Source organism: Folsomia candida, unplaced genomic scaffold (assembly GCF_002217175.1).
Source record: "Folsomia candida strain VU population unplaced genomic scaffold, ASM221717v1 Fcan01_Sc011, whole genome shotgun sequence".
In the NCBI taxonomy this organism is placed as follows: Eukaryota; Metazoa; Arthropoda; class Collembola; order Entomobryomorpha; family Isotomidae; genus Folsomia; species Folsomia candida.
In genome coordinates, this window is record NW_019091203.1 from 2,367,389 (window position 1) to 2,390,379 (window position 22,991).

Here is a 22,991-nt window from a genome sequence, read left to right on the forward strand (position 1 = left end):
AGAATTTGAGCAAACGCAATAACACGGATGCGCAATGCAGCTGTAGCATCGGTATCCGGACCAGTAGCAGTGATTACTGCATCCGGCGTGGCTAAAACCCCCACAGTACGTGCACTTCGGAGCGATTGGGTTTTCCTGGAGCGAAATTATGGTCCCATCGTCAGTGGCAACAGCTCGTTCTTGTCCATCTACTTTGGAATTTTCGTCTGGTTGGGCGGGAGCAAAATCCGAAGCTGAGCAGGTGGCTAGGCCCTTAATACGTAAAAGGAAATTTAAATTTTGATAAATTTTGATAAAGATCAGCTTTTTTAATTAGTTCATAGGTATGTACTTACAAAGGCCAAGACGACGAGGAAAATTGAAACCATTTTGAATTCCATTGTTGTTTAGTAATAATATATTTCTGAGGTTGCTATTTAGTTGTATTATTTAAGCCGCAATACTTGTTGGAGCTTAGTTGAGTTGTGCGTTTGAATAATAGCTGATGAATTGAATAGATCTCTGCAAGTTTATATACTGGCAAGTTGCAACATAATTTATTAACTGCGTACATAGAGATACGGGATGTTTACAACAACAAATTTCCATTAAATCGGTAAAAACTAATTCGGAGAATATCGGATGTGACAAGGCTGTTATTGTTGTTGTTTGTTGCTTATTTAGTTGGTTTATATAAGCGAAAGGTAAACAAGAACATAATTGTGTGTCTGCATCAACAACAAGTGATAACGGGTAATGCATTGGTTAAAAATATACATTAATGTGATCAACTGCGTACGTAGGTACAAAGAGGCGCAGTGACGCGATGATTCATGATGAATTGATTACAACTGTTGAAACCGTAAGCAATCAACATATGTATGTACATACACACATGCCAACCTTAAATATTACGTGCCAGGATGCGCGAGGTGGCTTATCTTTGTGATAAGTTATCCTCATTTATAATTGTTATTTGGGAGCTTGCCACGTGATTCGACTGTTGCTGACTGCCCGATACAATAAAATACGTACGATGATATTGTCACGTCCGGTTCTCGCTGAACATGTATGTTGTAAACAAAAATTATACCCTGTCAACAAATGACGACGCATTCTGCTAGTATAAAAATGCGCAGAGACGTTCCAAGTTCATCAGACTTCATTTCACGACTTCCCCAACATAATCATAATAATACAACAGTTTTCAACTTAAAGAAACACAATATTTACAATGCAATTCAAAACGGCTTCAATTTTCATTTTGGCTTTGGTAAGTAAGGATATAATTTCAAACAATTATGATGATCATCATCAAAATTTAAATTTCCTTGTATATTAAGGGCTTGGCCACCTGCTCAGCTTCGGATTTTGCCCCGGCCCAACCAAACGAAAATTCCAAGGTAGATGGACAAGAACGAGCTGTTGCCATTGACGATGGGACCATAATTTCTCTCCAAGAAAACCCAATCGCTCCGAAATGTACGTACTGCGGGGGATTTAGTCACGCCGGATGCAGTAATCACTGCTACTGGTCCGGATACCGGTGTTACAGTTGTATTGCGCATCCGTGCTATTGCGTCTGTTCAAATTCGGGATGCTAAATTTTTTATTGGAAAATGTCCCTATATTCATAATTTTCTACTAGTTCATAGTCTACATCTTATGTACATATATCAATGCATATAATTATTTGGAAAAAACCTCCGCCTTTTCAACTACATAATTAGTTTTGTACAAATTTATACAATAAATTCAATAAAAGCTTACAATCAGAACTTTTCCCAATTTTGAGACAAATTTCCAAATTCCCAAATTCGAGACATATTTATATGTATGTTCATAGGTACGAAGTCACCCATCAGGATAACAATTTGTTGCCGAAATAAGTTGCTAACAAGGTATATAAACAAATAGATACTTACATATTTAAAACATTGTTTTTAAGTTGTTCTAATGTAATAAACTTACTACCGTTGGGTAAAATCGGTCGTAGCCACTTGGTGATACCTTATTCTAGGATTGTTTATTTACTATACATGCAGATACCTAATTTTATTTTAGTTTGGATTTAGTTTTTGGGTATAGTAAGAACATATTTACATGCTTATTTGAGTGCTTCGGTTCTGTATGTGTATCTAATTTCGTTAGCAATTAGTCCGACTGATTTATTGATATTAAAATATTTGTAAGTAGTTAGCACTGAAACTGTTACTTTATGGGTTTGGGTCTTAAGTCGAATATTCATATGATTTTTTATATCTCGTTCCACACTGGCGCATATTTTCTCGTTCCTCCCAAATTTTCAGGAAGTTGGTCTTTTTCAAAGTGAGCGTAGACGACTTTGCTCCATTCCTCCTTGTTCGTTCCGAGCACTTTCAAAGCATTCAGAGTACTTTTTGACAGAATGGGATTAACCACTCCGAGAATGACTTGGAATATTGAAGGGGCTGGAAAAAAAGTATAAGTTTACTTGCAATATCAGCACATTTTATAAATATCTACACTTTTAATCAACCTATACTACACCATTGAACTGTAAAAGATGTGGTAACAAATTTGTTACCCTAAGTAACAGCAACAATAGGCAATTAAGAATTTTAAATGTATTGGCTTACAATTTATAGCGAACATCTTGCTAATAGCTCCCGGATAGCGGGATTCCAATAAGACGCCGAGTTCCGTGTAAAAACGGAGACATTGGATGCAGAGCTGCTGTTGGCGCGAGAGTTTGTCCATGTCAGCGATCACATTCCATTGGGTTCCGTTCGTTTTGCCTAGTTTTTGATACTCAAATGATTTCGTGTGAACGTCATCATATCCTTTAACGAACCAGCGGATTACGCGGTTCATCCGGCCCTGGACGGCTGCCCCGCGAAGATCCCACTCCGCAAGGGCGTAGACAATTGCTAAAAATCACACATCAGGGGAGTAAAATTTAAATTGGTGCACATGTTTTTGTTATTTTCTGACGTTTTTTGCCGACAAATTTGTAAAACAATGTGAAATTCACCATTATTCAACTGCAATAGCCCGAATTAATTATCGAAGCAGTATGAAACCGAGAACTGATTTTGCTAGAAAATCGTTCAATCTTAGAGCAATATATTTATGGAATTAGTTATCTGATGAACTAACGAACGAAATGTATCATGTTAGTTTGAAAGAACAGTTAAAAGACTATTTTTTTGTTTGCAAGTTTTGCTATCAATGTTTAACTAATTAAGAGATTTGATTAAGAGATTGTACTGAATTATATTATAGAATTATGTGACGAAATACTATGAATCATAAAAATGCATAGGGTCAAGGATTTCCAACTGGATGGGGTTTGATCTAATTTTTAAAATGCAATGGATTGGCTTGATGTTAACAAATATGTGAATACTCATTATTATTTAAAATATTCCTGACCTGGTTGTCCAAGCTTATCGACGCCGTCGGTGTGAAGCGGGTAGTCTTTCTCAACGTCTGTCCAATCCTCGTTTTGAATGTCTTTCATGTTGTTCTCCTCCCACCAGGCGACCGTCTGTAAGAAAACAGATCTAATTTAAATACTTAATTAATTCTACTCAGATTACATATTCGGTGAAAACGATAGTTACAGAAACAATTTTTTCGAATGGTTCAATTTTATTTGTTAAATTTGAACTTGAAAAAGTTTGCACTGTGTGTGTTATTTCTCCAAAATAAGCAGGATTATTTTCCCGAATGAAAAATTTTCTGCGGAATTCTGCACAAGATTTGTGTTTGCAGAAAAAATTTTCAAATTTACATGTGTCACACCTATAATTATGTAATTATCTACATGAATACTTACCTCTTGCAGCATACTCTTCGCCCGCCGAACGTCCCATTCCCGAGCTATAAAATAAATATCAATTAATTATAAGTAATGAAAATACATTTTTACTTCGAACCATACATGTTCACATTCATTCATTTAATGATGAATGAATAAATTATTCATTCAACAATTTCAATATTCAAAATTTGAATGAATATTTTATTCTGATTTTTGAATAAATGAATATTTTTTCATCGTGCATTTTTAATTCAATGCTTAATACATAGGGAAAATTGAGAAATTCATCTAATACTGTGAATTTTGAATAAAATGAATAATGAAGGAACGGTGAATAACGAGTAAATGTTAAACAATTAATGAATATTTTTTTTACAATTTATCAATGAGTGAATAAGGAATAAATATTGCTTTCAAGGCTTTGAATGAATGAACTTGGAATGATTAAATATTTTTTGAACATTTGAACATGTATGCTCCGAACCAGGACTTATGCCATGATTATTGAAAACTTTCTTGAAACTTATGCCCTCGACTTCAAATTCCGCTTGCATTCGAACTTGCAACACTTTGATTTGAGTCAAAACACGGTCAATTCCAAAGTATTTACATATTTTAAATAAACTTTACCTCTCAGATAGCGAACCAGAGTCAATTCCTGTTGCATCCACTCAGCCGGAAAAGTAATTTTCGAAATGGCTTCTTTAAACTAAAATTCGAAGCGAAATGGATAATTATTATAAACACTTTTAAAAAATGCGTTACGTCATTCTGAAATGAAAATTTATACCTGATCCAATTTTTGTTTCTCTGCTCGAGTTAGACTCAAATTTTCAACGGAGAAAGCTTTCCCAACGAGTGAAACAATTAATAGTGTCGTGCAAACGATGAAAAACAATTTCGTAGAAACCATTTTGTTTGAACGGAGGAATATTTAAAATCTAAATAAGCATATAGGTAATTACTTATCACTGGAGGAAAATGCCTAACTAGTGGCCCAATTAATCTATTAACGATGAAGTATATACATACATCTCTTTGTGTAGTATTTTATTTTTCGTTGACGACGAAATTCACAATAAATTAATTATATTGAAATAAAAATTTCTTTAAACAAAAAGATTCTTTCTTGTGTATTTTATGGAAAACTCGATGGTAAAAAGTGGATATTTTTCTATGAAAGTCCTAGCTGGGTTTTTTGTGCCAGTTTGACTTTTACGGTAAATAAATAAGTTTATCTGGTTCAAAGTTCTAAATTTCCAGAAAGTATGTTATTTTAAAAGTGTGCTACTGAGGCGTATCGTAAATCTAGATATGGGCGACTTGTTAGGAATTACATGTAATGAAAAGTACCGGACTGGAGGATCTAATCCGACTAAAGACGAAAACCCTTTCATTTTATACATCCTTCCATTTTTATAAAAATACGACGTACATAAACTGGATCAAGTTCATTTAGTATGCACATTGTGCTGGTCAGGTTTGGGTACTTTTAGATTCGATGCAGATCTTGAGATTAAGAGATTTAATGTCTTAGAGCAAACACGCCCAAAATATTTTCCATTAGACAGGGTTTCTAAGTTGCATTCAATGATTATCAGCATACTAGCATTGCTTTATTTTAATGAATACATTATTCATTCTCAATTCACTAAATTCGTAAATAGTGGGAGAATACTTTTTTTCTCAAAATTGTTGAATGAATGAATATTGAAAGAGAATTTATTGGTTTAATATTCATAAAAAATGTATGTATGAATATTTGTTTTCATTATTCTTTTTTGAAGCTATGCGTCGCACAAGAAATCCATCAAATCTGGCGTATTTAAGATAAAGTAAATATGTGCATCAATAAAACATTCAATAAACAACAATCAATAAATTTGTAATTTCTTTCAAATTTTGAATGAATGGATAATGAATAACTACTCCACTCTAACTTTTAAATTGAATATATTTTGAGTATACGTAGGTGTTTTATTATTAATTTTCAAAAGGTATGTTCCGCACTGTTTCTCACCAAAATTTTGATGAAATAACAAACTTCAAATACATTTAGGAGGCTGTGATTTTTTTCAGTTCTTAAGGTTAACGTCAACACTAGCAATAAATCGGCAAACTTTACCTCAACGGAAAAAATGCTAGATTTGCAAATTAAATATCGTAGTGTGATTTAATTTTTAATGCTGGATAGGCAATACGTGTCGCAGATTTATGGTTGAATGCTTAAAATGTACAATGAAAACTGCCCAACACAAAACACAAATTCAATTGGGTCAATAATTTTAAATGATGGCGAAACGAGGTCTCGGGCAAAAAGTCGCCAGGACGCTCAAAATCCGTTTCTTCCACAGAAAGGCTCCGGAAACTAGAAGAACCAATAATGAGAGATCCGCGATTGAAACTGTCCTATTTAGCAGATGAGATGGGTGTTCCAAAACCAGCAATTTGTTCCATGTTAACTGAAGACTTAGGTATGAAAATGTATTCCGTCCGTTGGGTACGAAAATTGCTTTCGGCATCTCAAAAACATGATCGAGTCGACTTTTGCAATGCCAATTTTAACCTATTAAATGAAGACTTGAACCTGCTCAATATTTTATTAGTTGCATATGGTACTTGGGTTTACTATTATGACCCGGTGACCAAATAATAATTCCCTCAATGGAAGCAGGAGGGGTTGCCACCGCCCGAGAATTGAAAAGTGCAAAAATCTGACAAAAAATTGATGATGACCATTTTCAAGGATATCAAAGGTCCCCTCCTTATAAAATTTATTGCTGTAAATACTACAATAAATGGGGCCGCGTATGCAGGTACCCAGAAGGAGCTGCGTCCTCCGGTTGAAAAGAAACGTGGGGTCAAAATATAGAGTTGGCCTTTTTTTAGACGACAACGCTCCTCCTCATACCTGGCTTTTTGCGAGGGATAGTGCAGACGAAAATCGCTTTACCTGCACAAACCACACCCCGTGCAGTTCAGACTTGACCCTTAGTGATTATTATTCGTTTCGAAACTTAAAGAAAGACATCAGGGGAAAACGGTTTTCGGATGATAGTGATATGAAGTCGTAAATTTTGGCATATTTCCGAGGTAAATTTTAATGGGTTATTGCTAGTGTTAATGTTAACCTACAGAACTGAAAAAAATCACAGCCTCCTAAATGTATTTGAAGTTTGTTCTTTCATCAAAATTTTGGCGAGAAACAGTGCGGAACATACCTTTTGAAAATTAATAATAAAACACCCACGTATATTGAATATACGTGGTGTTTACTAAGGCTGGTTTTTGCACCCTCTCAAGAAGCGAGTGTACTCTTAATTGACCAGCTTTTGGTGATTATGCACGACGAAACATTTTTGTACTCATTTACAGCGTCCCTAATAGCTGTACTTTTTTGTATAAAATGTTTCATAAACTGGATGAACCTTACGTAATATATTGTGTTGGTCAGGTTCAGGTACTTTTATTAGATCTGACCACATTAAATGTCTGCGATGACGATATTTTTATTTAGATATGTTACAGAATTGCACTCTTAAAAATGATGCCCCCCTTTAAAAAGTAAACTCATCTTGAATGCTGGTATGGGCATAAAGTAAATAGGTTTAGGATAGTTTACTTAATACGTAATTCTTAGCGCAGGTCCTATTTAAAAGGGTAACGTAATTTTTAAGAGGGTACAATGGTATCAACATATAACTACATGTATAAATCAATATGTAAACTCTTAACAATCCGGTAAAGTCACGCAGGTAATGATTTCTCAATAATAAATTTGGTAATAATGTTTTACCAGATAGTAAAAATTGGTTACCATGATGGTAAAACTTTATTACCAAGCCATTACCACACGGTAATCCACACGGTACCAATTTATCATTACAACTTTGGTAGAGACATATACTTGTGCTTTGCGTAATGTTTATTACCAGATTATTTACAGTGTAGTTAAATGCATAAAATATTAAAATAATTTGTGAACTACTCATCTATGTTGCTTTGAGATCGAACAGTGACGAATCGTTTACCGACTTAAGAAAGAATGATATTTTAATTGGTAAGCTCGAGCTGCGTTTTAAAAATTTGTTGGAAAAGTTTTTCAACAGGTTTGCATAAACTAGGTAATTATGACTATTGTCATAGATTAATGGCCTTTCTTTAATTTATGTAAGCCGTATTTTTTATCAAATGTGTCCTAGACTGGTTTCAAGTTCGGTAATATTTATAAATCATTCATTGGTCAGATTCAGGTACTTTAATTAAAAGTAGGCACATTAGTTAAATACATACATGGATGCACACCTTGACAATATTTTTCCACCGATATAATGCCGTCGTTCTTGTGAGAATATAAATCACCGTAACTTGGGTGTACCTGAAGTATAATTTATTAATTAATTAATAGCTTACATTTAGATCAACTTATCGTGTCATAAACAGACGGCGGATATGTATTTATGTATTTATAAGTTGTTCATGCCAAGTCATATTGTACTTAAAACTTCGTATGCTGATATCACATCTATACACTATCGGAAAAATTCAAACACAGTTTTCCATATTTTAAATATTTTAAGGTTTTCGTACATATTGCATATTTTCACACATATTTTGAAGATTTTTCGTAAATATAAATATTTTCCTGTATTTATATGTATCTCACACTTACATAATGTAAGAGGGTAAATGGGTAAATATGGGTAAATATGGGTAAATATGTATGGGTTATTCAGGACTGATGAATGTATTACAACTATATATTTAGTTAGCTAATTAATATATTTACAAGGTAAATAAAATCAGTTGTGCTCTTTGAAACCTCGTTTGGCTACAAGTACATAGATTTGTGTAGAATTGCACGATTAGTGCTATTAAACATGTACGTATGGTTCGAAAGAGATGCAGTAAAAACTTGCTACCAATATGGTAAAACTGGAATGCCCTCATATAAAAGTGAGACATGAGACTTGGGGTGCTATGAGACAATGAAGGGAAAGAAGTGGCAGACGATACACGTGCCGACAAAGAAAATTCACCGCAAAGTTTTGCACCTGACTGTATAAACCATTAAGTATGTAATGGTACCTTAATGCTAAAGTATGTTCACCTGAGTAACAACAAATTAATGGTTTGTAACACGCAAAACTGCTCAATCACTAAAGGCGTCAGTTCATCGACAAAGCTCATGCCAAACAACACCTTTAAGGGGACCAGTCCCCTAAGGAATTTCCGCTCAAATGTGCCCCCTTTGTTCACGCTACGTTTCCGCTTTGCCAACCAGGCGCAACTATTTGCATAAACTTTTGCTGACCACATGAACAGCATTGCGATGCAAAAGAGACATTGGACATATTGGACGATGACAATCATAAACAAGGAATAATCCATCGTGTCGTAATATTTGATGAGTAAAAAGGCATCTAAAATTTGCACCGCCGGAAAGCAATATGCAACCATGGGGAAAATTTGGTAACGGTTGGACGAATTTAACACCGACTGGAGAACTTGAAGGGTTCTGTAGAATTTCAAATTTGTATTTTTCCCGCTAAAGGCGCGACACGATTCTTCCCAGAGGAATAGATTTCCTGGGAGTAGGACGACAAATATGTAGGTGATTCCAATAGCATAGATGTGCGAAACTATGGCGACGTCCGTGATTATTAGGACACAGCGGGAAGTAATTCCAGACCAGAATTTGCATTTGGATAAGACAGCCCAAGATAAGGTTTGAATCCTGCTTTGACACACGTCCCCCGGATGGAGAAATGACCCCAGGAAGGGAAACTGACACGGCTTGAAGGCCAACAGGATTCCGAGGGCGATGGGATAAACTACAAATCCAATGGCTGTTAGATTGTACAGGGTTGATAGGATGCGCCAAGTGGGGTTATGCTTGGGATGTATAGTATCTGTAAATAAATATATGCAATTGTATTAATTGTTTAAAAACCAAGCTCAAAGTCAGGAAGTGATTTAGTGGCTAAATATATGTACGTAAGTACTTGCTGGAATCCACGGATGTCTAAACGACACATTGAAATTAGCTACAGTCAATGGAACAAGTATTGGCAACACCCACACAAGCTAAATAAAATTGGCTATAACTTTGGCATGCATTATCAAATTTGCATGAAAATTTGTACGCATTTAGCAAATCTAATGTAGTTTTCGATTATAATCATGTTTTACTGATTAAAATTAGATTAACGCAGTTTTTGAATAATTTGATGGAAAATTTGCGAAATTAACCCACAAAAAGTATTGGCACCCTCTAACTTAAAAAATCATAGAGCAACGAAACGCCAATTTTACTGCGACAAAGTGCTTCTAGTATTGCGTGGCACCTCCCCTCGACCCAATAAGAGCAGAAATAGGTCGTGGAATTTATTCGACAAGTTCTTATATAACGATTTTTTATATGGCTGCCCACAGTTCTTTTAAACTTTTGACAAGCTCGTTTTTCGACTAGTGGTTTCCCATCGGTCTCTCTTTTCTTAACCCGGACAATCAGAATCACATCAGGAGACTGTGCAGCCAACGAAAGAATCTTAACCTTTTCGGTCTCCAAAAACTTGCATCGTTAATTTTGCTACATGTTTGGGGTCACTGCATTTTTGGAATATGAAATTTTTTCCTAGGCCAGGTTTTTGTTAAATGATTTCAAATTATCGTTTGGAATGATCGACAACACCTTCCTGGTCATGATTTCATCGATAGTGACCAGGTAACTACGCCGAGAACTGGTCATTTAACCCCAAACTATAATCGATCCTCCTATGTGTTAAACTGCCATAAGAACGTTTTAGTATTTCTGAGCCTTTTATTGCATCCGCTAGACTTGAACCAATTAATGAGCTCCGAATAAGTAAAATATGCCTATGTCGGACCAGTAGGCCCTTTTTCATTGATCGGAACTCTATTTAGGGTGATGTTTAGCCCATTTCGATTTATTGAGGTGGTTCGCTTTGGGTACTCTCGCGTCGGTCGGGCTTCTGGAGCCTGAAACCCCAAGGCATAATTTTTGATTGATCACCATATTGTATGATATGTTGACCCTACAGTTGATACTCCAATTTAACATGGATTTGGAAGCTGAAATCTTCCGCTCTCTAGTGGTTCGTTGCTTGAGTCATCCTTAGGTTTTGGGCGTAGATGACTTTTTTCTTCCGCATCATGGAAAAGTAGAAACTGAGATTGTCATTTTATATTTCTTTGCTACCTATTCAATAGTAAATATGGAAAAGTATGTTTTCTCTTTGATTTTTCGATAGTAAAGCTTTTTTGTGAAAGAGACATGATTATTTCTCGCCGCGCCAAATACAGCTCATATGGTGTCGCCATTTTGGCTCCAGACAACACAACTGTAGACTTACAATGTAGCTAACCTCATATTTTGTCACCTAATTACAGTGTCGGACAGATGTCTACGTCCACATAGTCGCGTCAATTTCATTTTCAAATTGTCACTGAACTACTGAACCAATTTTCATCATTGATATATCAAATTCTCACAAATTTAACGTAATTTCATAGCACATTATTAGTTTTCCGCTAAAAAATTTATTTTAGGCCAGAGATGTATTTTAATTCAAAATGAAAACAATTGGATGGACAAAAGTCAACGTCCAGTCAGAGAAAACATACAAAAAAAACTGTAATTTATAAGGAATGTTATAACAATTAATTTTTAATATTTGGTTGGGCCTCCGTTCGCTTTAAGGACGGCTTCAAGGCGTCGAGTCATTGAGTTTACCAAATTCTTGGTCACATCTTCAGAAATGGTTTCCCAAACTTCACGAATTCTGGATTTAAGGCCCGGAATTCCTGAAAAAGATTGTTTTCTTATTTCTCTTTCAATGTGGTTGCACAGATGCTCAATGGGATTCAAGTCTGGAGATTGGGGAGGCCATTCTAGCTTCGGAATTTTTTTTTCTTGAAGTATTCCATGGTGGACTTGGCAGAGTGTTTCGGATCGTTGTCTTGTTGGAAGGCAAATCGTCGTCCAAGTCCAAGTTTTCGAACAGATTCCTGGATATTACGGTCAAGTATTCCCTGGTACTTGTATTGGTCCATAATTCCGTCAACAAATTCCATTTTTCCTGCCCCACTTGAAGCCATGCATCCCCACACCATTACCGACCCGCCGCCGTGCTTAACTGTGGGGTTGAGATTTTTTGGATTCAAAGCTTCTTTTGGATATCTCCACACTCTACGACGCCCATCTGACCCAAAGACATTGAACTTTGACTCGTCAGTCCATAAAATATGTCCCAGAATGTTTGTGGCTTGGAAATGTGGTCTCTGGCAAACTTCACTCGTTTGGTTGCATTCCTCGGTACAATAAGAGGCTTCCGGACTGCTCTGTGGGATTTCAAATTTCCCTTATTCAGTGTTCTTTGGATGGTCATAGGACTAACCTGTTTGCCGAACATCTCCTTGATCTCGGTAGATAGCTTTGGAGCACTAAGTGAGGGTGTAACGTTGACTTTGTTGAGCACGTGGCGTACTTCTCGGTGAGCCAAAATCGGTTTTCGACCACTTCTGACCTTGTTTTGGACTGAACCATTAGCTTTAAAGTTCTTAATGATTGTCTGGATGGTTGTCCTTGCTAATTTATACTTGGTCCATATTTGTCTCTGCGACAGCCCCCTTTTTGTCCACCCTTCCAGTCCTGAATGACAAGATCTCGAATAGCGATAGGAATTTCCTTGCGTGTCGACGCCATCATATTTTTCTGGAAGAAAATTATTTAAAAATTAATGCGGCATATGTTATTGATAGATTTATTAAGTTACCTGATTTTATAAATTGGAGAGATTTTTGTTGTTGACAATTAAAGTGAAGTGGACGTAGACTTTTGTCCGCTCAAATTTCATCCTCTCTCGCTCTGCACTATGATTCTCAGTTTTCCCAGAATTTTCAGAAATAACTCATATGTTTTATGAAATTACGTTAAATTTGTGAGAATTTGATATATCAATGATGAAAATTGGTTCAGTAGTTCAGTGACAATTTGAAAATGAAATTGACGCGACTATGTGGACGTAGACATCTGTCCGACACTGTAACTTACCGTAACGAAATGTGGAAGATGGTTAAGAAAATTGTTTTGAGTAATTAATTTGGCCAAATGTTGCCAATACTTTTTGCAGGTTTGCATCTGATTCGTTGAGGTCAAAATCAGAATTGTGTTATGTTTACTAGATTTAAATCAGAAACATGATTATAATCGAACACTACATTGGATTTGCTAAATGCGTACAAATTTTCATGCTAATTTGATAATGCATGCTAAAGTTATAGCCAATTTTATTTAGCTTGTGTGGGTGTTGCCAATACTTGTTCCATTGACTGTAGGTATCCAAGCTAGCCAAATTGGACTTACAAGGGACACTCACGACCTGTCGTTTGAGTCCAGGGTACCCACTATGTTTTTTAGAATCTACTAGGACCCCAGATGAAGGATCCATTCATATTTCCGTGCAAAACTCATATTTGGCGCCATGGCGTGCCGCCAAACTTAAAAATTTGCATTTTCGACCAACTTCAAACCCTCATAACTTTTGCAGTTTATGTCGGATTTTGAAAATTTTATGCTTAAAATGACCACGAAAGTCGAAATTTTTGGCAAAAAAAATAAAAATAAAAAATTTCTAATTTTTGCAATATTTTTAGGATTTTTTCGACGAACCCCCATTTCGAAGAAAATTACGAAATTTTGCGAAAAGTTAGAAGCGATAATTTTAGAAAAAATTTCATGGAATAAGAAAGTTGAACTCTTTGTCATGATTTTTGCCAAAAATTTTGAAAATCCGTCCAGGATTTCAAAAGTTATGGCGGTTTCAAAAATAAAAACATTCAATTTTGGCGGAGTTTTACACGGAAATATGAATGAATACTTTATCTGGGGTCCTAGTAGATTCTAAAAAACATAGTGGGTACCCTGGACTCAAACGACAGGTCGTGAGTGTCCATTGTTAGCTCTTTTTAAAATTAAGTACGGAGTGAACTTAGCAAAGTATTTTAAAAATTAAGTAGAGATTGGTTTTAGCTCTATTTAGAATTATTTCGAGTACATGTTTTGAACATTATCACCATTATCCAACACATTCTATTTAATTACCATGATTTAGCGTGTGACCTTGCACGACGCAATTAACCAATTGGAGAACCCGCGGGTCTGCCTTCCACTCAGCGCGAAATCCCAGTTCGAACAGATACGTTAATGACACCAATGCTCCGGTCCATCTCTCCAGAAAGGTGTGCGACGAATTGAGTAAGATTGTCCACAATTGTGCAGTTACGTAAGCAAAATGTAGCATTCCAGTTAAACGAACAACCCATATATGAGTTTTATTAGAAGCAACTAATCGCTTTTTTACTCGATCCCATTTGTAGTACGTGGAAAAATATTTGTCCGCGTAGTAAAAATGGCGGGTATTGTAGGAGATCAAAATTTCACGTATCATGTCGGCAAATCGGAAATAAATAGTATAGTCTGCTGGGAAATATTTCACAACTTTTGGCAAGAATTGGCTTTGCGAAAGAGGACACACCGATTCGGAATACTTCAGCAGAATAATATCAAAATCAGATTCTCAGGTATTTCTGATGTAGGTTACATACATACTTATAAATGATTGAAATATTTATCAACGTACATTGTTCTGTAAATACGAAGCAAGCTAATATACTCTAAATAACTTTCAGACAAATCATGATTGACCATGGTTTGCTCATTCATTTAAATAAATAAGACCGCCATATAACCGCCACAAGTTTTGCCTGTAAAAAATGAAAATCAAACTATAGTGCCTCATTGTTTGGTCAGGATTAAGCAGATATTTGGTCGGCAAGGGAGAATAACTCATGTAACAAAACGAGGAGACTTCGCTTTATATTAATAAAATTGAAAAACTTAAACGTAAAATATTATTTTATTCAGGAATATAATCAAAATTTTCATTTTTTTTGTACCGCATGACGGGCTTCTGCATACATACATACATACATACATACAGGGTGGTTTAAATGTCAGGTTACAATGGAAAATTTTTCAATGGTAGAAATTCGCAAATCTCCAATAGTTACCGAAATTTTGCCTCTGAAATTCAATATTTTAAGAATTTTGTCATCAGTTTTCCATTAGTTTTGATAAAAATTAATAAAAATCTCAATCCCAAATCCGTAGCTAATGGAAATTTAAGAATTTTTCCCATTGAAAAATTTTCCATCGTAACCTGACATTTAAACCACCCTGTACATAAATTTTGGTTGACTTATTTTCCCTAGGTGACAAAACGTCTTGTCAATCATTATCCAGAAAGGAGCAGTTTCCCCCACGGGTGAGGATGTGTCTTCAACCTATTTATTTAGAGTGCAGTAACGAAAGCTTGTTCCATATTTTAAGTTGGAACACAAGTCTCTCTTTTTACGAATGTATGAGCACGGGCATGTACATATTTCTTGTGAATTTCTGAATACCGTGTTCACAAACGAGCCAAGATATTTTAAGACATTGACTTGTTACGTTATGGTTTCATTATTTAACATGACAACGGCCAGGGCGGACTTGAGCATGAAAAGGGTGTCACTGTCAGAGTGATACCGTTTTCATGGAGGGAGTGATACTCGTCTGAATTTGTCGTCGATATTTAGGGGGAATTTTAATGATTTGTTCCATCGATGGACTTTTTTACATTGTTTCAAATTTGACTTTATTATATCAATACTTTAGTCTTACACGTAAGACTAGTTCACACAAAAATACGTACTTATAATTGGACTTCGGCAATCCCCAAGTTGACGTAATGGGATAATTTTAACCTTTATGAGGATGGATAGTATTAAAATTTTAAAAGATATGGACATAAATGTTTAAATAAAATGATTGACTAAATTTGGAGACTTAGGTATGTAAATTCATTCGCCACTTATTTTCCCTGGGTAATGTTCCATAATTGGTGAATATGTAAGACAAAGAATGAATTTGGAGTAACGATTACGCAGATCCAAAGTTTTTAACTCATTAAACGATATAGATCTGATATTATATTGATCTGACGACTTGGGTGTGTATGGGAATATCTTTCGTCATAGTGGTCTTAATTTTAACTTCAGTGCTTAAAAGATATACATCAGACGGTTTGTTTCTAGTTGTTGGGCTAGTCTTAGAGAACTCGGGTTTGTCTATGTACGACACTAGATGTAGGCAAAATGGGTATCCAAATTTCGGAATGGGTACACTAGTTGCATTGTGGACAATTTTGATAGGTACGATTTTGGTTAATTGGTACAAAACTTGTTTTACCATGGAAATGATTGTTCCTTCCTACCGTGTACGAATCACCTTGGAAAAGGGTGATGGATGTGGAAGGGATTCGACTCATGATGCCTTTTGATCTCCTGGTGAGAACTAATGTAGATGGGGTTCCTACTTCTGATTACTATCGCTATCGAGTGTTCTATCTTGAAATTTTGTTTCGTTGCGATAGAATGCGGGAACTATCTTACCGCAAATATAAATCTGTCTATATGAAGGTAGCAGAAAATTTATATAACACGGTGAAATCAAACTTAAATTCCGCGGCTTTTGCACAAGCGGGTAACTCAAATAAACCGCCGAACGATATCAAAACTTCTGTCTTGGATTACCCCATCCGACCAGTGGAATATGATGAGCAGGACAGTTACGGGGTGATAAATAGTTTGAATACTTGTGGCCTTGTAAAAGTGGCCTTGATGGATACAAAGGAGAATATCGCGGCAATTACAAGTTTTCTGAACGATCATCAGCAAAAGGTGACATACGTCCAAGGAGATGGAGACTATTTCTTTACGACAACTAGAGGTTGGGTTATACCCCCGGTGAGAAGTAATTACGTGGAGAAGCGTCTCAAAGTCCTTATATCATCTGGAATCCTGATAAACTGGAAGGTTGTGTACAACCTGTGGAGACCGATAAAGCTTCTGGGGCACTATGCGAATTGGACAGGTGCAAAGGTTGAGGCGGTTTCGCGATTGGATTTCTGTTCGAAGGTCACAACGGGGTTTTATATTTGTGGGATTTGCTTTCGTATATCGGTGATAGTTTTGATTGCGGAAATTTTGAGGCATGTTTAGGTATCACGAAATTTAAAACCTGGTTTCATGGTGTGATTATTTATGTTGCAAGGTGTATACGCTGGTATATGCGTAATTCCTTAAAGAAGTTGAGGTCAGAGCTTTTAAATATTCGAGCATTATTTAATCTGTATATTGATGATTTCTTTGATTCTTAACTAATTATGTACTACATATAATACACACTTATATATGTTTGTACGTGTTAAGCACTATGTATGCAGCAATGTATTAATGATAAATTAATAAATGTATTCCTTAAAGCTTTAAATAACATTTGCACGCTCTAATAAAGAAGTGTAAAATTTACTCCAGGTTTGGTATAAAGGATGACACAACCTTATTTTTCGCACGTTGGGAAAATTTTGCACACTTTTTGACAAATCTTGCTCAACGTTGGATAAATTTTTCCTTTTGGTTGTGTCATCCTCTTTTTTATCCAACGTTGAGCAAATTTTACTCGTTTTTATTTAGAGTGCACAACTATTTGATTTAAGTCCAGAGCTCATAAAATTAAAACTTTGCAAATATTTTTTATATACATACATTAAACTAGTACTATCTTCCACTAGGATTTTTAAAATTGTGCAGCTGCAAACTCATATCGGTACCTGCATTTTGTAAGCATTTGAGAAAATGTATTTAAAATAAATATGTAGATAATTTTGCACATATTGCATGTTTTGTCTTTCTTCCGCGTTTTTTGCATCCAAAATTCTAAGAAATCATGTCAAAAAATCAGTCCTGTTGTCAATTATTTTCAAACGAACTTCAGGAAAGTATTCGATTAGTCTACCAATAAAAGTTGTTAGCACGAGCGAACAGTTAACCAGTTCGGAAACAGTCTTGAAAATTCATTTACAAAGTGTCGCCTCGCTCTGGCTTTAGTTGGCAATTGTTAATTTGCAAATGTGTATTTTCTAATTTATGTCTACCTATGTTGTGCAGCGAAGATGCGAAATCGTAATGGATACGTCACAGGTAGAGTGTCAGAGTGGGGCACCATTGAGCGTCCACCTGATTGTGCTGAAGTTCAGCACATAAGTTTAGGACATTTAATATGCATAAAATTATATATTAATAAAATTATATGTTTTAGAAAGTCTGTGCATAAAGAAAACTACCAACAATATGCATCAAGATAATAGTATGAATATAAATCCTATTTAGTCGTCTCTAATGTTACCTTTACGCAATAACCAATGACAGCTCGGTGACATTGTTATCCTCGACTTTAATTGTTTAACGCTCAATTGTGTCCGACACTGTGCATATATGTGCGTGCATTTTAAATACCTGCATGTGTGCATATTTATTTACGGAATTATGCAGAAACATTTGCTACCCCATATCAGTATAAGTAAGTTAAAATTAAGTACAGATCTCAACCACGATAAACATGCATCCTTATCAATATTTGTAACGTGGGTAACTATTCTGAATACATAAATATATGTAAGTACTTATTGTTAAACTTATGACGGTAGAAAATGACACGTAAAATTTTCCGCAAATTAATTTCCTCGTATATTTGCAAGTACATATGTACGTAATTTTAAAACATAACTGGCGAAACGAGTTTAAGCATCAATAAAGACTACAAATTCCAGTGTGCAATTGTTTACTCGTCAAATCTAATTTCCAGGAAAAGGACGGATTAAGGTGTAACCTTTACACATACTTATTAATGTGTGTTCATACATATTGCAAGCATAATTATATTTAACTTTAAACACAATTTTTATTCTATACCGTGCTTAAAACATTATAAAATTTATAATGCCAATTTCAAATTTTATAATTTGAGCTGTTCGTCCAAGTTTGGCATTAAATACATATGTTGATCACAATTTCTGTATGTGCATACATATGTAAATATGTATAAACATAAATATTTACGTAAATTTGTTGCAGTTGTACATAAAAAATTAAGTGCTTATGCACATACATATTTACACACACATGACGCAGAAATTGTATGATCTTGTCTGGTGACACATTCGTTGTTGTAACATAACATGTTTTCGTACCATCAATTAAAGTTGTACATCAATATGTTTCCTTAATTAAATAATTTTGTGCATTTACATACATACATATATACATACGAAGGAAAGGATTAGGTTAAAAATCCGATATGAAAAGGCTTCCCGTTACAAAATTCATAACTCAGTATAACTTGATACTTCAGCCGGAAACAGGAAAATAACAAAAATAAAGATTTTCAGAAATTTTCGTACATCATGCAATATTTACACGTTTTTCTGGTCGGTGCAGCTGTCATGATTGCTTCGGTAAGTATTTAATAGTTATTTAAATCTGGACAATCTGCTGTACAATTACTGTTTTAAAAAATCTGGTAGGGGAAAATATACAGGTATATTTAGTATTGACTTGGTGTTAATTTTTCACTATGTTGGTAGTAAGTAGCTTATTTCTGAGTTGTAAATTTCTCGTTGCCAGAATATGAACGAATTGTTACGCTCTTTATTTCCAGTGCTTGGAGGGTCACATACTCTCCATCCACGCAGGATTGAAATTTTATAAAAATTTATAATTCTGAGAAGCTATGCCACTCTCAGTCTCAAATTCCACCGGCAGCATAAGTTAAATTCTTCTGAGACCGTCAGTAGCGTACTTTCTCAGAATTCTCAATTTCTGTAAAAGTTCAATCCTGCGCGGACGGAGAGTATGTGTAATGATTTAGGATCAGTATTTAAAAGTGTTTTTGGTGTAAATTCGATGTAATTTTAATATATTTAATTTCGAATTTTTTTTGTACACAGGTTCTCGGAAACCCGGCCGGATCTGAGACCGTGTTGGGTCAATCAGTAAGCAGGGCTTCTCAAGGCGTAGAATTGCATGCACGTGACGGAGGGAAGTTGGCCTGGTGTGGTGGTCTCACTGGAGACGGTTGCAAATCTGACTGCGCTTCTATGGGGATGCCATGCTCGAAATGCACTTCGGAACATTGCCGATGCCATTACTGTTAACGTCCGTTTAGCACTGGATATGCTATTTTATTATAGGCGATGCTACATGTGAAGGGTGAACTAGAAATTAGTACATATACTAAATAAAAAGTAATATATACAATTGAAGACTGGAATAATACACATTTATGTAGCGCTTGCCAATTGTGAAATAAATAGTTTTCAACTTTAGAAATTCACCTGCATGCTTATGTATTAACAGGTTGATCTTAAGCTAAAAAGTTTTCATGTAAAGGCATGCTACGAATGGAAGTGGCAGTTTGCCCCGCTCGCTTAATTGTTTTAGGAGTCATGTTAAATTTTGCAAGCCTATTGTGTCTCATTCGGAATTTAATCAGCTTTCTGAATCCTTAAACCAAAATCCGTTATCTCTATTGGTTCTAAAATGAGAGCAAAAAATTCCGACGAAGTCGCAAAACGGTTTTGCCAAAACGTACGAAAAATTTTGTTTCAGGGATCGAAAAAACACTCCCAATTTTTTTCCAAATGGAGGAATCCATTGGAACAAAATTAACTGAGTACTGGACAGATACGAGGAACGTGGAAATGCAGATTTCAAAAAATCAGTTTGCGGAACTGCCCTCCTGGGATCGGTGAAAGTAGTGAAGAGAGATGACGAAGCTTTTCTCAAGAAATATTATTTATTATTTGCAAGACTTTGAGTTCTAAACTCTAATTGAAAGATGTGTCATAACGAGATTGACCCCCTTCATAAAAAACAAGCATGTTATGGACATGACGACGTCCCACAATTACAAGATTGTGACCACTTTCATTCGTAGCATGCCCTTAGCTGCAGAGATTCATATTCCGCAATTGTTTTGCCATCGTGGTAAATAATGAAAGACGGACATCCAAATTCAAAGCGATTGATTTGTACATGGGTGACACCCTTTCTAAAAATGTGACAGATTGCATCATATACTATTTACATACGTACATCCATTTGATATGGATATGCAAAAATTGACTAACTTCCCCCCTTTAAAAAATAGTAGCCCAGGCAGTGATAACTTTTGTCTACTCTACTTTAACTTATTGAGACAAATTTATTATACAGGGTGGTTAAAATGTCACGCTACAATGGAAAATTTTTCGATGAGAAAAATCCATAAATTTCCATTAGTTACCGAAATTTTGTCTCTAAAATGCAACATTTTAAGAATTTTGTCATCAGTTTTGATAAAAATTTATAAAAATCTCAATCCCAAATCTTGTAACTAATGGAGATTTAGGGACTTTTCCCATTGAAAAATTTTTCATTGTGGCGTGACATTTTAACCACCCTGTATTTGCTTATATCCTTTCTCAGGATGTGTTGTCTCTTTCAAAGGTTACATAAAATTATTAGGTTATTAAAGCATTACATAACTGTGTGTGTTCGTGACACACGGAATTTGTTGTCGACATCTGGACGAAAAGTCCTTGGAGGTAAAAGTTTTTAGCGGGGGGAAACAATTCTACACACACCTTAAGTTTTGACTCAGGGGTGCGAAGTGGTTTTGAATTATGCAAGTAAGACTGACCAAGGACGGCTCTTTCGTGACTCTAAAAAAATTACGTAAAGCCACCGCAACATACATATGCATAGATTTGTGATATTTGTGCACACGTTAAGGACTTTAAAGAGGGTAAGGATGCGAGGATTTACATAAATAGTTGAACAGGAATAACAAATATATATCCACCTAGATTCTATCCAACTACTCTTGTTATTGCATAGAAAGGATTTGTACTCGATAGAGGCTCCGTAATTCTAGCAAAAAAATTTTGTTAAAACTTTTATGCTACAATTTATAAAAAATCTCATAATGGTGAAATTAACTAGCCAAATTAACATATTGTTGGTTCTGTTAGTGATAAACTTTTGCAGACCTTTTACCACCGCAAATATATGGAACACACCAAACCTCTTCGAAAACTGTATCCTACAATTTTTTACAACCAATTTTCCCCCAACTTTAGACGCAGAAGCAAAGCTGCAGAATGATATCCGAACAAATAATCCTTACACGCCTACAATTTGGGATTATATTCCGGGTTGGGAACTTCAGTTTGGCCGGTACGCTCACGCGATGTTGATCAGAAAAAGGCATTTGTTAAGTGACAAGTTGCACAAACCCGTTGCCAAATCAGGAAATGTTATTGCTACAATTGTTAATGTTAAATGGGGAGAAACAAGTGTGCAGGGAAGGCTGATAAGGCTAGTGGAGCGGATTGATCTAGCCCATGAGAGTCCAGATTATATTTTTCTAAACACATACTTCCACCTTGGCGACTATTATATTCCTAAATTCTTTACCGCTATAATTGTTCGGTTTGACTATAACAAGCCTAACTATCTTTCCATTTACTGCTGGCCATGCCTATCCACCGTTGTAATCAATTCAAAGCATCTCACATTAGCGAAATTGCTTGAGATAAATGAAATGTATAACAGTCGTAATATCAGATCGGGAATTATTCTATTTATATCCGGTTGGCAGAGGTGGGACAGTACGCCTATTCAGACCCGAAAACGGTGTGGGGCTAATCTGTTATCCTTTATTAACGGTGACTCGCTAACTACCTGTTCTGTCTGGATTATGAGCGTCAAGTACAACTTCACAGTGCTTGATGCAGACTATTTTCCTAAATTGAAAGCCAAAAATCCAGGGCAAGAATATTTTGGAAAGATCTATTTTGATGCGATTCTAACTGAGAGGAGAATTCATCACTGGATATCTCGTAGTTATTATGAATTTTTTGGTTTATCAATGCAGTTTTCGAAGTTCAGGTTCCATATTATTACTAATCCAGCAGCAACTTCACTTGGCTTTGAATCGTTGTATATATCATTTGAACCTTTTACATGGATCTTGCTTGGGACTGCGTGTTTCCTAATGCTCGTGCTAGTTCAACTGCACAGACAAGAATTTCAAACGGATGTAATTCAATCCGCACTGAACAACATTTACTGGCTTATGTCCACCTTATTGAGTCAGTCTAATGGAAATGGGCTAATTATGCCAAGGCCTGCATCCGTTTTATTTCCCTGGGTTACGCTTTGGTATGTGTGTTGCTTCTTTTTAAATAACTTTTATCAAGGA

At 35.5% G+C, this 22,991-nt stretch overlaps 1 protein-coding gene and 2 long non-coding RNA genes across 3 annotated transcripts; 2 read left to right on the forward strand and 1 right to left on the reverse strand.

Moving 5' to 3' along the window:
- The first annotated feature begins 1,111 nt into the window (after positions 1–1,111).
- Positions 1,112–1,757, forward strand: LOC110854936. Its single transcript, XR_002548386.2, has 2 exons — positions 1,112–1,252; positions 1,323–1,757. It is a non-coding gene; the product is annotated as an uncharacterized LOC110854936 (long non-coding RNA).
- A 332-nt stretch (positions 1,758–2,089) lies between these two features.
- On the reverse strand, positions 2,090–5,164 carry LOC110854934 (CRAL-TRIO domain-containing protein T23G5.2). Its single transcript, XM_022103365.2, has 6 exons — positions 4,575–5,164; positions 4,415–4,493; positions 3,800–3,843; positions 3,394–3,508; positions 2,598–2,888; positions 2,090–2,429 (listed from the first exon to the last, which is right to left on the reverse strand). Exons 1-6 carry the CDS (start codon positions 4,695–4,697, stop codon positions 2,236–2,238), a joined length of 846 nt encoding a protein of 281 aa, XP_021959057.1. The 5' UTR covers positions 4,698–5,164; the 3' UTR covers positions 2,090–2,235.
- Positions 5,165–18,900: 13,736 nt separating this feature from the next.
- Positions 18,901–20,071, forward strand: LOC110855093. Its single transcript, XR_002548421.2, has 2 exons — positions 18,901–19,203; positions 19,696–20,071. It is a non-coding gene; the product is annotated as an uncharacterized LOC110855093 (long non-coding RNA).
- The last annotated feature ends 2,920 nt before the right edge of the window (positions 20,072–22,991 follow it).